The sequence below is a fragment of the Falco cherrug genome, chromosome 1 (assembly GCF_023634085.1).
Source record: "Falco cherrug isolate bFalChe1 chromosome 1, bFalChe1.pri, whole genome shotgun sequence".
Taxonomy (NCBI): domain Eukaryota; kingdom Metazoa; phylum Chordata; class Aves; order Falconiformes; family Falconidae; genus Falco; species Falco cherrug.
This window is the reverse complement of record NC_073697.1, coordinates 101984294-102000724: the sequence shown is the minus strand read 5'-3', so window position 1 is coordinate 102000724 and position 16431 is coordinate 101984294. Positions and strand designations below refer to the sequence as shown.

At 57.3% G+C, this 16431-nt stretch overlaps 1 protein-coding gene and 1 pseudogene across 6 annotated transcripts; both read left to right on the top strand.

Moving 5' to 3' along the window:
* Positions 1-714: 714 nt before the first annotated feature.
* Positions 715-4854, top strand: LOC129736326 (coiled-coil domain-containing protein 183-like). 6 transcript variants are annotated; one of them, XM_055713789.1, is made up of 11 exons: positions 715-1076; positions 1204-1308; positions 1503-1625; positions 2020-2148; positions 2290-2350; positions 2433-2533; positions 2810-2970; positions 3337-3496; positions 3642-3767; positions 4017-4110; positions 4627-4854. In XM_055713789.1, the coding sequence occupies exons 1-11, from the start codon at positions 897-899 to the stop codon at positions 4731-4733; spliced, it is 1347 nt and encodes a 448-aa protein (XP_055569764.1). In that variant the 5' UTR covers positions 715-896; the 3' UTR covers positions 4734-4854. The 6 variants fall into 6 exon arrangements, with proteins under 6 accessions (XP_055569764.1, XP_055569737.1, XP_055569745.1 ...); XM_055713762.1 differs by having other exon boundaries at positions 716-1076; positions 3642-4110; XM_055713770.1 differs by having other exon boundaries at positions 718-1076; positions 4017-4854.
* Positions 4855-7529: 2675 nt separating this feature from the next.
* LOC129735498 (sperm acrosome membrane-associated protein 6-like) lies at positions 7530-10733 on the top strand (annotated as a pseudogene).
* Positions 10734-16431: the final 5698 nt, after the last annotated feature.

Genomic DNA, 16431 nt, shown 5'->3' with positions numbered 1-16431 from the left:
AGGACGTCCGTGCCCGGGGCCATAGCCAGCAGGTACCGTCGGGTCCCTCCTGCTCTACCCCTGCCTGGCGCTGGCCCTGTCGGGAGCGGGCGGCACAGGGCAGCACTAGGCTGGGACTGGCCCCAGGCTGGTGGTGATTGTTCTCTCTGCCCCTCTCGTGCCCACAGCACAACAGACGCAGCGTCTCTGCGACCTGCAGAGCGCCAAAGTCCTTGGGGGCCACTTTGGCCAACCAGACAGGGCCCAGCGCGCCCGGGCTGCTTGCAGGGGGCTGGGGCTGTGGGAAGGCTCAGAAGGACAGGGTGGGTGGTAGAGTGACCTGGTGCCGGCACAAGGACAGCCCCCCAGGGCTGGTGTGGTGCAACGGGGGGTGTTTGTGTGTGGTCCCACGGGTCCCTTTCCACTGCGGGACCCACCCGTGCAGATCCTCCTTGAGCTCCCTGAGCAGATCTGTTGTCCTGGCAGTACTCCCGGCTGTCCCAGCCTGTGTGTGCCCAGGGCTGCCCGGGTTCCTGCAGCTCCAGCCGCATCCCTGAGAGAGAGATGCTGTCCCTGCCCTGCCCTTCACTGCCCGTCCCGAGGTTACAACGCGGTTATAAGCCCCGCTGCGGTGACAGAGACCCTGGCCCCGCAGAGCTGCCTTTGCCCGGGGGCCTCTTGCAGGGCCAGCGGCAGGCGGGTGCGGGGTGGTGCTGCTGCTGCTGCTGCTGCTGCTCTCCGGCACCCCCGCAGCTGGGGCACTGATGGATTCGATTGACGCCCAGCCCTGGGTCTCAGTTAGGCAGCACCCCTAAGTCCGGTGTCCCCAGCTCCACCCTGGGGGCAGTTTTGCAGGCAGGACCCCCTTGTGCCGCGGGCGCCCAGCAAGCTCTGCCTCCAGCCTGCTGAATGCTCGCATGCCCATCCAGGTGGCCCAGGAGAAGCTCCAGGCCGACATCTATGAACGGGTGAACACCTGCAACATGCTGCTACACCAGGTGAGGCAGCGGAGACAAGTGCGGGAGGAGCTGCAGAGGCGGCTGCAGCAGCTGCAGGATGCTGCGATGCCTGACAAGCGGCAGCAGGCACAGGCGCAGGTACCTGGGACCCCCTCCTGGGCTGGCAGCACCTGCAGAGGGCTCTAATCCAGCCCCTGCACCCCCCGGCTGGCCTCTGGGCTTGGCATGCGGGGTCACCCCCTGTACCCCCCCACCTCTGCCCCAGGCCATTTGCCAGCTGGAGAAAAACATTGAGAAGGTGCTCCTCAAAGTCCACACTGGACAGAAGGTGACTGCCCTGTACCTGGCGGTGCGGGATGTCCTGAGGAAGGTGAGCTCCTCCCCACCGTGCCATCGTGCCACCTGCTCCCCCAGCAGAGACAAGGAGGTGCCCCAGGGGCAACGCTGGTGGGACACCCCCCTCCCAGATCAAAGAGGTCCTCCTGCTCCCCTCCATCTGCTGTCACAGCACGGGGGACCCCTGGGGCTCACTGGGGTGACGTGCTGTGGCTCCCTGTGTCCCAGGAGCTGGCCCACCTGCCTCCGCACCTGGACCTCCTGTGCAAGATGGCCGAGCTGTATGGTAGGGAGCTCCAGGACATGGATCTCATGGCCTTGGAGGCCTGCAAAGCCGCTGACAGAGCCAAGGTGAGATGGCCAGGGGCACCTCGGGGCCCTTTTCCACCCTCCAGAGCCCACCGACGGCACCATGTGCCCCGGAGCTGCTGAGTGTGCCTTCAACCAAGAGCAAAAGAGCCGGAGCTGGGCTTGCCCACAGCACCCCGATGGCTCCATAGCTCCTCCCGGGTGTCGCTCTTGGGCCGGGCTGCCCTGGGGCTGGGGACAGCCTGCCCGAAGCCCCAGCTATGGCGAAGGCAGCACGCTCCACCCGCCAGCCCTCCTTGCCCACTATCCTTCCCAGCCTGTCTACTTGGCGGCGGGGCTGGTCATTGCTGACCCTGGCCATCCCACAAGTTCAGCTGGCTGCCAAAGGTCCGTTCCAGCTCTGACAGCCACTTCTCCCTTCTCTGACACGCTCCAGGAGGACGCAAACAGGACGCGCAGCCGGATCCTTGCGGAGAGAGCGCGCATGTACCGCTCCCGGGCCACCCAGGAGGTCTCTGTAGACACAGGGTGGCGGAAGGACGTGTACCAAAGGCACCTGAGAGCGGTGAGCTGGGGGTCCTGGCACAGGCCAGGCTGTGGGCAGACGGCAGGCATCGGTGCCGGGCCCCCCACGGGTCGGGGGCCTGCAGGGCCAGCTCCCCCCGGCTGTCAGCAGCGTGGGGGGTGACAATGCACATCCTTGCAGCAGGAGAGGCACGAGCTCACCGTGGACTCCCCGACCCCGGCCTCACAGGACCAGCTCGTGGGTGAGTGCCTGGCAGGGTGCAGGGGGGTGGGACGCGGGCACAGCCGCAGGCATCCTTCCCTGACGCTTCCCTCCCACCCCAGGCACCAGTCTGGAGGCCGTCAGGTCCCAGATGGAGCACGAGGCCAGGGTCACGCAGAAGATGCAGCAGGCCAAGGCTGCGCTGCAGTGCTCCAGGATCTGGGTAACGTGACCCCCCCCTCTGGCAAAACCCACGGCTGCTCAGGGCCCGGGGAGCTGAGAGCCCTCTGCTTGCCTTGTTTCATTGTGGGCTTCTCTGCCCTCCTCTGCCTCGGGAGACCCCCAGAGGCCCTCTGGGGCGGGCAGGGATGGCACCACACTTCTCCGTGACATGAGCTTGCAGCCGTCCATGGTGCACACGGCTCCCCGAGGCCACGGCCCGGGTCCTGTACCCTGCAGGAGCACCGGGGGCTGAGTCCTCGTGCTCTCCCCCGGCCAGGACATACCCGGCAGGCTCCTGGAACAGCAGAAGTCCTCGGCGGACCTGGAGCAGTGCATCAAGGAGGGCGAGGAGAAGAAGCGGGCACTGGCGGAGAGGCTGCACGAGCTGGAGCTGAACCTAGCTAAGCTGAAGTTTCACCAGCCCTCCAACACAAGCAGGTGTGCAGTCGTGTCCACCGGGCCACGGCCCTTGGCGGGGGGGACACGTGTGTGCCAGGTGTCCCGACACAGCAGGGCACCCCTTCCCACGTCCCACTGCAGCCGCCCACCCCTCCTGTGCCGCCAGGTTTTCTGAGCAGGGGGCTCCCCCAGCTCTGGGCCTGGCAGAGCACCCAAAGCTCCCGCTGCGGCGGCAGGAGGACCCCCGCTTCTGGCCTGGCGTGGGAAGTGGTACCAGCAGCGTGGAGCTGGGTTGCAGGCAGCACCTCTGCTCTGCATTGGCAACCTGAGCAGCTTTTGCAACAGCTCTAGGGTGTTCCTGCCCCCCCTGTGCACTTGTATGGATGTGAATGTGCTTGGCTCCAGGGTGCTGGAGGAGGAGCTGCGGCTGAAACTGCAGTGCCAAGAGGCTCGGCTGGAGGACATGCGGGCCCAGATGATGAGGAGCAAGGATGTTCTGCTGAAATGTGAAGAGGACATCGACAGCCTTTTCGTCCGCCTGCAGGGCATCACCGTGCCCGGCCAGGTACCCACATGGGGCTGGCGTGAGCTTGGCCCCGGCCACTGCCCGGTGGTGCAGCAGCACGGCGTGGAAACGCTTGGCGCAGCCACTGTCCCCCCGCCGTGGCTCGTTTTCCCCACCAAGGTGGTTGTTCTCTCTCTGACTCCAGGAGGATCCCGTCAAGGCCATGGCGGTGGAGGAGAAGCTGCAGCACTGTGAGCAGAAGCTGCGCTACCTGGTGCAGCGGGTGGCCAGCCTGCCCCACGACTGGCGCAGCCCCAACAAGGACAACAAGGTGCGCGGGGGCTCCATCCCTGCTGTGGCCTTCGGGCACCCGCACGGGGCTTTCCCATACGGCCCATCCCAAGCGTCCTCCCAGCTGGCAGGATGGAGGTGGCGCCAGGGGAGAGCCATGGAGCAGCTCAGCCCCCGGTGGCACGGGGCACTGCAGGGTGTGCCCCGCGCGGGGACCTCGAGGTGGGGCAGCCCTTGGCTTGGAACACCCACCTCCCCTTCAGCAAGTAACCCAGAGTGTCTTCCACAGATTTTTGCCGAGGTCCGTAATTTACTAGAGAACACCACTGCGGATCACCCACAGAACCTGAGGGTTTCCTTGGAGGACGCAGGCAGCGGCCAAGGTAGGAGAGCACAGCGAGGACACGTGCCACAGCAACCATCCCAGCCCCTGCCCGTGGGGATTCCTGGGCATCCTTGCCTGTCTTCCACTGTCCCAGCAGAGCCCAACCCACGAGCTGCTTGTCCCAGGTGCTGTGGGACAAGGAGGGAGAGCCTTGGCTTCAAAATCACCTGGTTGTGGCCTCCTCCTGTTGGATGTTCTTGGGGGAGACCACGAGCTTTTGGCAGCTCTCTACTGTGTTTTTAACAAAGCGGGAGCTGTACCCACCACCCCCTGGCTCCAGGCCTTTCTGGGAAGCGCCAGCAGTGTTGAAGAGGGGCCACAGCGGTGGCAACCCCAGGCTCTGCAGGTCCCCCTGGGATGCGGGGCTGGCAGAGCCAGTCGGCAGTGCCTGTGCCTCAGGGCTCCGCACGAGGGCTCTCTGGGATGCCACCAGCCCTGCAAAAGGTGCCGGCTCTGCCCAGGGACACGAGCGCACAGAGCCTCCACAGCCCACTCCTCTCCACTCTCTCCTCAGAGTCCTTGGATTCTGATGACGAATCCTGTGGCCTTGTCCTCACCCGGGAGGGCATCAAGAAGCAGGGGCTGCTCCTGATGAAAAGCAAGCAGCGTGGCAAGAAGTAGCAGTTTCTCCAGCAGACCTTTGCATGCCCCACAGCCACCCGCTGTGCTGGGCATGCCCCAGAGCCACCCGCTGTGCTCTTTGGCCGGCAGCTTTAATAAAGTAGATGTTTTGCACTCCTCACAGGCCTGTGGTACACCTGGAATGGGGGGGTCACTTCTGGCACCTGGGACGCCTGGGTGCTGAGCTGGCTTTGGAAGCACCCCCATCCCCGCCGCCCCTCACCCCGTTGCGCTCTCTGCAGAGGTGGGGATGGACCGGGCGGGGGAACCGCTTTCGTGGCCAAAGCAAAGCTGGGGTCAGGGTGGCTCTCTCCCCCTTGCTCCTGTGGGGCAATCGCCTTCGCGGGACCTCTGCAGCCCCAGACCACTGTGGGACCTCAAAGGGCTGTTGCCTGTCCAAGGCAGCTCTGGGGAAACGTGGGGCAGGGGCTGAGACCTGTCCAGGCATTGGACCTCAGGGTGGGGGTCTTCATGTGCATGCGTGGGAGCACAAGGGCAGACCCTGCCTCGGGAAGGGAGAGCCAAGTCTGAGCTGGAGCCCCCAGTCTGGGGCTGCCTGACCTGACCCGGCTGGGGACCCTTCCAGCTTCTGCCCTCCCCTGGCCCCCGCACACACGTTGTGCAACTCGTACTGATAACCCTGACCTCAGAGCACACGTCGGGCGCTACCTCTGGGCTGCGGGGCAGTGCCTGCAGGTAAGGTCTAACCCAGCATGAGCCAGGACAGCAGAGGATGCCACAGCGAGCCTGTGGCTCCCGGACAGGATCCCCAGCCCTGCTGACTGCTCACGGACACCCAGCCGTGGGCTCCACGGTGCCTTCGCTGCAAAGGCACTCCTAAAACATGGCTGCAAAGGGATGGTGCTGTTTCCCCAAGTACAGCCAGCACTGACAGGGAGACCCGCGCGGGAGAGTGGCACCTCGTCCCCTTCAGCCGGGGGACATCAACACCAGACCAGGCTTTCACTGTCCTCTCTGCTTGGTCCCTGTACTTCATGCCAACAGCACTTGTAACATCATCCCTAGGGGGAAGGAAGGGCTCTTTCCTTTCTGACTTTGGCAATACCTCTGGTGTAGATGGACTGTCATCCACATCATCCATCGACTGGCCGTCTACATCCAGAGCCTCATACCTGTTGTACAGAGTCACCTGGGAAGACGAGGTGGCCAAGGAGAGTTTGCCTGCCACCCCGAGCATGGACTTGCCTCCATTCACTCCTACCCTTTAAACCACCACCTTCAGCCTAGCAGAGGGAGGATACAGGATCCCCTTGATCTTGATTTTCTTCTGGTGGCTGTTCCTGTTTCTGTCTCATGGAGGGCAGAGCATGGTTCCACCAGTCTATGCTTTCCTCAGACTTCTCAATGCTCCTTGAACTTTCTACTTCCTCTTGTAGCTCTGCCACCAGGCTGAGCAGACCATCCACTTGTCCACACCCCACAGAGCTCTTCTCACCACTGCCATCCATGAAAGGCACTTGCATGCCCTGCAGCCCGAGGCCTGGATGCCTGCATGTTTTCACCGGAGCTCTCTCTGGGTTGCCACATCCATCCTGGTGAGTGCAGAGTACAGAGCTTTCTTCCAGGTGGATACCATAGCCAAGCTCCTCCTGGGAGAGTGATGACCACCAACTGAACTCGCTTCTTTTGCTGGTAGGATGATGACGCCCTTCCTGCGCAAACTGCCATGCAAACTGCTGCGCACACCCTGGCTGATCACCACACAGTTGGCCTGCTCTGCTGGCAGTGCTCCTGGCCACTAGTGCTCCATAGGCTGCTTTTTATGGGGGTGGGGTGGCTGCGGTTGCTCTGGCAATGCCTAGACCTTGAAAGCATCTTTCATGAGAGCTGTCAGCTCTCAGTGGGTGTCTCCGCTGCCCTGGCATTTTCCTGCCTTAGGAAACCCCCTTGTGCAGCAAGATCTGCCGCTCTACCGTGGATCGGGCTGGCTCACCTGGGTGGAAGAGCAAGGAGGTGTTAATGAGATGGGACATGGAGGAATGAAAAGGAGAAGCCTTGCATAGTTCCTCTCTGCAAGAGACTGGACTGGGGGTGCTGACAGGACAGGGTCATAGGGACAAAGGCAAGGAATTGGACATCAAAACAGAGGGGATTTTGGGTCACCAAGTAAAGTGACTGGCAGGGACTGAAGGCAGAAAATCTGGGGAGACCAAAATGAGGGTCTGGGAGCCCATTCTCCAGCCGACACACCCCAGGGGACTCATATGTCTAGGTATCCCCACTCCTCTCAAGGGGGGACCCAGGTATCTGGGACCTACATAGGAACCCCGCTGTCTCCTGGGTATCCAGGCACCTGGGCTCCACCTGGGAACCCCGCTCTCTCCTGGGTATCCAGGCGCCTGGGCTCCACCTGGGAACCCCGCTGTCTCCTGGGTATCCAGGCGCCTGGGCTCCACCTGGGAACCCCGCTCTCTCCTGGGTATCCAGGCGCCTGGGCTCCACCTGGGAACCCCACTGTCTCCTGGGTATCCAGGCGCCTGGGCTCCACCTGGGAACCCCGCTCTCTCCTGGGTATCCAGGCGCCTGGGCTCCACCTGGGAACCCCACTGTCTCCTGGGTATCCAGGCGCCTGGGCTCCACCTGGGAACCCCGCTGTCTCCTGGGTATCCAGGCGCCTGGGCTCCACCTGGGAACCCCACTGTCTCCTGGGTATCCAGGCGCCTGGGCTCCACCTGGGAACCCCACTGTCTCCTGGGTATCCAGGCGCCTGGGCTCCACCTGGGAACCCTGCAGTTCCCTGGGGACCCAAGCATTTGGGTGCTGTACTTTGTGGCCATGGGGTGGTGGTGGGTGCTGGCTCCCTGGCTCCCTGGAAACCCAGGCATCAAGGCAGGGGGGCTTGCCTTGTGGCAGTGGGTGGCCCTGGCATCCTGGCTCCCTGCGGTGCACTCCTGCCTGCTCTGCTTTGGGCCTCCCAGTCAGCGGGAACAGCTCTGCCATGACATTACTGGGGCCCCCCTCAAGGACCCTCGACATCAACGCTGCCTTGAGGCCCTTGCCCAGGCTGCTGAGCCACTTTCCTCTGTCACTGTGGGTGCGTCATGGGTTCCCCATCCTGACCGGCACCTCCATCCCACCAGGGACCTCCAGCCCAAGGGGGACCACCACTCTGAACAGGATCCCAGAGCCGTCTGGGGTTTCCCACTTCAACCGATGCCCTCATACTGACACGGGATCCCTGGCAGTTGAAGACCCCTTTCCTAAACAGAAACCCCAGGGACCCACCCCAGACAGGCACCCTACGACTCCCAACAATGCCAATGTCTCCCTAGTCCTGACCTGGACCTCAGGGACCTCTGGGAACCCCAACCCTGCCTAGGACCCTGAGAATCACCCAAACCAGAACAGGGACACTGAGGACACCCTGGCCCTACCTAGGACCTCAGGAATCCCCAAGAATATCTGACCCTTCCCCAGTATCCCTAAACCCTGATCAGGACTGCAGAACCCCCAGAAACTCCCAGCCCTTACTGGACCCTCCCATCCCTGAACCTCCAATCCCAACCCTGTACTGGTCTCAGCACACCTGTACTGGTTGCAGGGTCGGGGCAGCGTGATGTACTTCGGGAGATCGTCATGGATGCCCTGCATTTTCTGGAGAAGCAGAGCAAGACGAGTGAGCAGGGGATGTGGGACATGTGAGGGGTAGGGTCAGGACATGGGTCATGGGGGATAGGACACGGAGGCCTTGAATGGGGGGTGTGGTGAAATACAAGACGATATGGAGGTCTGGGGCTGTAAGGGGATAGCTGGGGAATCCTGAGGGTATGTGGGCTTCAAGGTATACAGCTTCTGGGGGGAGGGGCGGGGTGTTGGGGGGGTATTTGGGGATATATGGAACTCCAGTAGGGACATATGGGGTTGAGGCAAGTACAGAGGATCTGTGGGGTCTGAGGAGGGATTCTGGGGATCAGAGGGAGGTTACATTGTCTACCTGGCCTTCTGGACAGAGCCCTTTGAGGTGTCTCTACAGGCAGCCGTCAACATAATCTGGGCGAAGCTGAGCCATCTGGAGAAAGGTATGGGGCCAGTGGGGACGCCCACCCAAGACTCCCACTCTGGAAATTCTCCAGGACCCCCACTAAAGGGACTGTCACAGACCCCCCCACCATGGACATCTACACCCCAGGGACCCCCACCTTGGGCACCCCCATCCTGAAGAAACCCCTGGGGATCCCATCTGGGCTGGACAAGGGACGAGCCCAAACAGCTCATCACAGGGACGTGGATCCCCAGTGATCCCCAGTCTAATGCTGCTTCCTCTCCACCAGCTCCAGCCTGTGTCCCGCCTTGTGGTGAGTGCCCGTCTCTCTGTCTTGCCACCCTCTGTCGCCTCATACATCTCCCATCCCCATGGGACCAGCAAGTCTCTCCATCCTAGGATACCAGCCAGCTGCTCGCGTCTTCCAGTGTGCTACCTGCCGCCTCGTGGACTGCCAGTTTCCCCTGGATTGCCCAGGTATGGGGACATGGTAGACCCAGGCATCCAGGCTGGTCTAAGTCCCACCCCGGCGCTGGGTGCCTCCAGGTCTCTGGGGGCAACTGCCATTCCTCATGTGTGGCCATGCCTGCTGGGCCCACCATGAACGCACAGCAGTGTGCTGAGGTGCATGCCTGTGCACCTCTACTGCGAGCACGTGAGCACTTGTAGTCACACAGGAGCACATTCATTCCTGTAAGTGCATGAGTAGATGTGAACTCACATGCTTCTCAATGCTCCCAGTGCAGGTCCTGCGGGCCCAAACAGATGAAACCGTCACACTGCACTGCTCTGTGCCCTTTGCCACCCTCCCTGGCCTGCCCGTTACCTGGATGTTTGCCAAGGACGTGAGTTGCATATATGCTTGTGCAAGGGTGTACACAGACATTCAAGAGAGGACTGGGCCTGGGTAGCAAGGCCTGCATGCACACAGTTGTGCGCTTGCCATAAGGACAATCCATAGATACAGGTATGGCTTATACAGTAGATATAAGTAGCACGTGTGTAAGCATGCACAGGATGCAAGCAAGTGCTGACCCATGTGAAAGGTGCACACAAGCAAGAGGCAGGTCACTTGTGTTTGCAGATTCATGTGTACTTGTGTGCACACGTGTGGCAAGGAAGTGGCTTTTGCTCTGCTTGTGCATCCCTCTGTGCATACAAAGAGCACAAGGAGCACGTGGGACATAAGGTGCATGCACATGCATGAGTAAAGGGTACAAGAAGCATGCTTCATCACGTGGGACATGACAAGCATGTGCAGGACACGTGTGCCTTTGCATGCACATGTATATTGTTTCATGTACCTGGTGGACCAGGCTGCCTTGATGTGTTCCCCCCCTTCCCCAGCTGTACACACAGGACCTGACACTGTTTGAGGAGCTGCAGGGAAGCACAGAGGGATCTCGCATTCTGATCATCCATGACCCCATTCCAGGAACCATCGCCTGTTCCCTGGGGGAGGTTTATGAGCCATTGGTCTGCAAGTACTTCTACCTCAACGGTGCGCCCAGACACCTGAGTACCCTTGGGGGCAGTGAGCAGTGTGGGGTGAAGTAGCACCCCAGACACCTGGGCCCATGGGCGGGGGGTGCATGGGGTGTGAGTAGGGTGCCAGTACACCTGGGTCCATGGTGGACAGGTGTAGTGGAGCAGGTGTTCCCTGATGCCTGGCTTCTCTGGGGACAGTGGGGCACATGGGGTGGAGCAGGGACCCCCAGATGCCTGGGTCCCAGAGGGCAGTGAGGTCTGTGGCGGGAGCAGGTCCTACAAAAGGACACCTGGTCCCTGGGAAGCAGTGCCCCATGACCCGAGGTGTCTGTGTCTCTACAGTATCAGAGGGAAGTGTGGAGGACGAGCACAGACTCCAGGCTCGGTTCAGAGCTGTGCTACATTGGCCCCACAGCAAGACCCGCCTGCGCCACATGCTATTGCTGGGGCTGGCACTTGGCTCCATGGCGCTCGTGCTGCTGCTGGTGTGAGTCCTCCTGACCTGGTAAACCTTAACCAAAATCCCGATAGACTGCAAGCCATGGACTATGTCCCCCTGGGACTCCCACTGTCCTCTGACCCGTTCCAGGACACCTCCCTTGCACCCAGCACCACTTCAGGCTTCCCTGCTGCCCCCAGACTCCCTAATTATCCCTGAGACCCTGCCATTCCCCCTTGTCCCCAGAACACCCACTATCCCTTAGGCGCCCCAGTTACAGTCAGTTGACCCCGTGGTCCCATACTTTCACCCTTAGACCCACCAGTTGCCCCCAGGACCACCAAATTGCCCCTTGGGCCCCCCAGATTCCTCATGATCCCCCTCTCCTCAGATGGAGATACAGGGTCTCCTCCCCCCTGTCCCATCCCCACCCTTTCTCTATTCCCCCTTCTGCCTTCCAGGGCCACCTGTCAATGCTGGAGACTCACAAACCGCAGTGACCCCCAGACATCTGACAGACCTGGACAACAAGGTCCCTCAGAGGATTCCGCATGCCCGGGATCACCCTAGGGGAGCTTGACACGTGGATCCATCCCTAAGGACCAACATTTCCACAATTGCTTTCTTGTATTGGGGATGGCATGTGCAAATAAGGACAGTCTAAAAGCAGAACCAAAGAGTTCTAAACATGTGTATTACGCTGGAGATAGAGATCTGGGTGTTTTGGGCTTGCACACAGAAATCTGTGGGCTGGCGTACAGAAAAACTGGGTAACAGGCAGTGCACAAGCAGTCCAAAATACAGTCCCAAAACCCCTGACCCTGCATTTCAACAGCCAGCACTAAGGGAAGGTCAGTCTGCTACCTGTAGGAAAGCTTTCTTTTGATACTGATGTATTACTACACCTTTATATGTCATGGCCATTACAAATGCCAAGTTACTTTCTCCTCTGATATTTTTTTTTTGCCTGAAACCATTTTGTCACATATTTACTTTTATACCACTGTATAACCCAGTTGACTCAATTTGGTAATTTGAATAAACTGCTGCTACAGATTTTTCAGTCATTATGTCTGTAACAAAATGATCAAACAGTGGAAGAAGAATGCTATATGATTCCTTGAAGAAGAGATTTTAGAAAAAAAACTACTCTAAAACCCTTAGGCTGTGATCACAGTATCTTCAGTGCTCTATGTTGCCTTTAAACATATCTAGACTTATGTTAGAAAAAACAACTACCGGAAAAACATGACAAAACAGGCTACAACTGCAGTACACACAGAGTATGCCCCTATCCCATCGGCGTATTCAGTCCAAAGCTACTGGTAAAATGCTTCTGCCACCTGGGTGGACACTCCAGCTGTGTTTTTCTTGTGTTTTTCAACTTGTGTTTTTCAAAGGAAGCTCCAGAAATAGGTGAACGTGCCAAAGAATGCATCTAATGGAGCTTCCCAGAACTGAGAGCGCGTCTACGGCTGTAGACAGGCTCTTCTGCAATTGAAAACCACGCTCTAATGACACCCATCCATCTCCTGTCCCTGTGCTGTTCCCACATGCCCAGCACACCAGGGGGGCTGTGCTGGGCTCTGGGTCAGGGAGTCCTGCGCTGCGAGCAGCTGCCCAGCCATGCAGCAAAGATCTGAACATACTCTGCCAAGCAGGGAGCCAAGCAGGGAGCATGGGTGGCCAGCGCTGGGCCACTCTGCCCACGTCCAACGCACCCAGGCTTTGAAGGAACTCAGCTGAAAGAGATGTCATTAGGAAGCAAAACAGCTGCACAGTACCACCCGTCCTGCTGACTGGGCATCTCTGCTCTTGCTGCAGCAGGCCACCAGCTGATGGTGAGATTGATGCACCCCCGGCTCTCGGCTCTCGCTGCACCGCTGGCACCCTGGGGCAGCGCAGCTGCAGGCATGGCACTGTTGGCCGGAAATCATGGAAAATCTGCCCATCCACGCGCCTTTGTGCAAACCATCCATCCCTTCTCTCTTTCACAGCGCTCTACAGCTGCTGCCAAAACAGTCTGAACTACGACGAGGCTATAGGAGCCAGCATGAACGCTGGTGTTTGCCTTTACAAGGTCTAGTACAGCAGAACCACAGAGCATCAGGTTTTGTGCCCATCAGCTTAGAAGCAGCAGCTCCAGGACATGTCTATTAGACAACAGTCACCACACCGCTGGATAAATACGAATGCTTGGAATCCAGCTGATCAAACCATGCTAGCTTCATACACCTCGCACCTTCTGAAAGGGCTTCCCTTCCTCCCTTGGCAATGCAGAAACAAGGGTACACCCCACGGGTGCTGCAAGGGGGAGGAAAGGTTTACAGCTCTCACAAGAATGCTGCCTTGAGCAGAGAGGAGCCCACCAACATCTGCCAAAGGCTCGGGTCGCTGAGAAACCCCTCTCTCCATGGTGACATTCACCCAGTCCAAAATCCAGCATCTGTTGGTCAGCAGCTGAGAAGGTCCCAGTTCCATTTGGATTTGCACAAGTCTTTTTTGGATTGGAGAAACTGTGCATATCGGTATCGAGGAATTAACATCTTGGTTCCCTAACCTATCAGTGGGGTTAAAGAAACCGATCATTATAATAACCGGGGCGATTTTTACAGTTGTGCCTGTGATTGTCCTAATGCAATGTTGTGTCACTTGTGTGACTGGCTTAGTAACACAACTACAAGAAAGGACGTGGAATCACGTTAGATACTAAACTATTGCAGGTATGCAATGATGAAACCAAAGGAGGGCAGCGTTAAAGACAATGGTTTTTGAACTAAGCGATTTACAGTGCTGAAGCTGCTAAATGGCAGGACCAGGCCTTGTCCCTTGCACAGCCCTAACCCAAGGCTGGTTTAAAACTTGGTCAAGTTAATCAGTTAATGCGCGAGGTAAAGAGCGCTGGTGCTCGCCCCTGGAAAGGCTGGGGGTGGGAATTTGGGTGCTCTCTTCGCTGCGGTAGCGGGAAGGGGTCTCTCGAGGGGTAACAGGTTTTCTCCGGAGTGGGGGGGGTTTGGGTTTTCTTCAAGAATGTGTTTTGACCATTTTGCCATCTGTTGTAAAATTTGGTCCTGTGCATTATTTGAGCCCTCTTGTTTATATTTGACATTCTGGAATGGCGTAACAGTGTTTGAGTTCGGCATTTCCATTATAAAATGGTATTGTTGCTGTCTACCTGAGCGAGCAGAGTGAGCGAGTGTGTAACGGGCCCTTTCGTGTGAGTGTTCTGTGCAACTGAGACGCAGCTCAGCTACGAAGCGAGCCCTGAAGCCTGTAACTTGCATAAAGTGGAAATGGAAAGTGAACAGAGTGGGGAAACAGTAAAAAAAGAGCCCTTTGGTTTGTATTTTGGCTCATTGGAAGAATATAGGAGGACCGCCAGGTGGGAGTCTCAATAAAAATATCATCAGTGGTGGCCTTTATATATCTTAGAAGATCAGGAAATTGCAACCCCTTGCTATAATTCATGTTGTTTTTAAGATGACAGGGAAAATGGGATGAAGTAACATGTGCAGATATGTTTTCCACTTTGAGAAGCCATACAGAGTAGCAGGAGGAGTGCGCGACTAATATAGCACCACCTGACACTTTGATTTTGGCACTAGAAAAGGATAGGGAAAAACTGAGACCTAAACTAGAAAGACGCTCTTGTTGAATTTTTTGTGTTAAATACACGATTGCTGTATTTTGCAAGAGCGAGCCTCAGGTCGCGGCTCCGCCTGTGGAGCAACCGGGGTGAAGCGCGAAACACTCGCACTAATGTAGGACCCGAGGCGGGGGAGTCAAGGACCCCAGGGAAGGGTCAAAGCCTTGGGGCGAGTTTGTACAAAGCCCCACACCCGCTGGGAGCTGCGGCTTGGCCGGCAAAGGCACCATAGGCAAGGACAGAGACTTAAAGCAGCAAGGAGCAGATTTGCATTCAGGGTACGAAAGGGTTAAAGCAGAGGTGCTGTTGCAGAGGCACGCACTTGTACCAGCTACGGAGCAGGGAGAACTCTCCTGCCCCTCGAGTAGGAGGTCACGATCTCCCACTGCCACAATTGTTTTATCAGAGCATCCTTGAGTTTTATCTCTTCAGCAGCTTGTTTTCTTTCAGCAGTTAGCATGTCCTTGTCAGAAAGCTTATCTTTTCTTTGAAGTGCTAAAGAAGCCTAGTTCCTGGCCCTATGTCGCAGACGGTCTCCACCACAGCCCTTGGCCCAGCAACAGGCACCTTCTCATATATTTTGCAGCCGCTGTGCAGCTTATCGGCCGCCTGGTACCATCAAGCTCCCAATCCTGCAGGGAGCACAGCAGAGCCTGCCCGCGGTGTAACCGCTCCGCTCTGTTATAAACGATAACAATTAAAACAATTTCATTTCGGGTCCCATAAATTCAGGTTGAGAAACAATAATAAAAAAAAAATAAAAAAACCCAAAACACAAAAAAAAACCCAAAAAAACCCCATGGCCGCCGACAACCAGACTACTTCCCGCCGGAAGCACGGCTGAGCCCCCAAAGCGGCGTCTTTTATAGCAGCACCGTGACCAATCACTTCTCGCCGGAAGTTCGCCCTGCTCTTTCTCCATTGGGTCGTTAGGGTACGCCTTCTCCTCCTATTGGCTCCTCTTTGGCGCCCTTTGGAGAGTTTCCGGGTCTTTGTCTCCCTTGGCGGCTTTTCCCTGGCGCGTGCGCTCTTTGTCCCCCGCGGCCTTTTCTCAGGAGCGGTTACCTCAGGGGAAGGGGGAGCTTTTACAGGGTCTTAAAGGAGAAGCACACGCGCCTGTTCATTACAATTGTGACACAGGTTATAATGGCCACAAACTATTTTAGATTTACACACGGTACAACAATTACCACACTATATTCTATTTTGACATGAATCACGACTGTGTTTAGCACAATCCCCCCTTTTCTTTTTGTTTATCTCATTGATTCATCTCTTAGCTTCCAACTCAGTAATAGCCTTTTGCGTTGTAGTCGTTCCTTATTTCTGGTTGCATAATCTGTATCGCTGATAGTATCAATCAAATAAAGCATTGAATTAAACGGGATAAGTAACAACCCCCCAGATTACGAAGCAAATAAAGCATCGAATTAAACGGGATAAGTAACAACCCCCCAAATTATTAAGCAAATTAAACACTGAGTTAAACAGGGGGTAAGTAACACGCTCCACCCTCCGCTGCTCTAGGATAGCAGTTGGTATGGCTTTAGGGAACGGTGGTGATGTAGGTTCTGTGCATGCCAACCATTCCAAAGTGGCAACTGCATTTTTCCCTATAGGGTCGTTATAGTCTTAGATCTGTCATTCCCCCCTCCAAGCAATTTTACAACACCGGCACCTTCTCCAGGGGACCTGTGCCTGGGTGGTTCCGTGGAGCATTTTGGCTTTGTACGAGTGCCAAAGTGAGCGTGTACTTTTCTCACGCCAGAAAGCAGGTAGCAGAACTTCTGTGGTGTCCTTCACATGGCTACGAGGATAGGATGAGAACCACCAAGAGAAGTCCTTCCTGGCAGCTTCTCCAGGGGAGCTCTGCCTGGGTGGATCCATGGAGCATTTTGGCTCTGTACGACTGCGAAAGCAAACAGCTACTTTTCTCACCAAAGCAGGTAGCAGAACTTTGGTTGTGTCCTTCACATGGCTACCAGGGAAGCGTGAGGAACACAAAAAGAATTCCTTGTTATGATATTAGATCACTGTTATGATATTCGGTCTGTAATTCCCCCCTCCAAGCAATTTCACAACACAGGTCAAAAAGAGCTTGCTGTTATGCTGTATCGTCCTC

Excerpts from the sequence above, each read along its gene's own strand:
- LOC129736326 (XM_055713749.1), top strand. The coding sequence starts at position 897 with ATGCCCATCCAGGTGGCCCAGGAGAAGCTCCAGGCCGACATCTATGAA. Across the intron at positions 1,077-1,203 it reads GGCAGCAGGCACAGGCGCAG|GCCATTTGCCAGCTGGAGAA; the intron begins GTACCTGGGACC and ends CCTCTGCCCCAG. Across the intron at positions 2,971-3,336 it reads CAGCCCTCCAACACAAGCAG|GGTGCTGGAGGAGGAGCTGC; the intron begins GTGTGCAGTCGT and ends GCTTGGCTCCAG.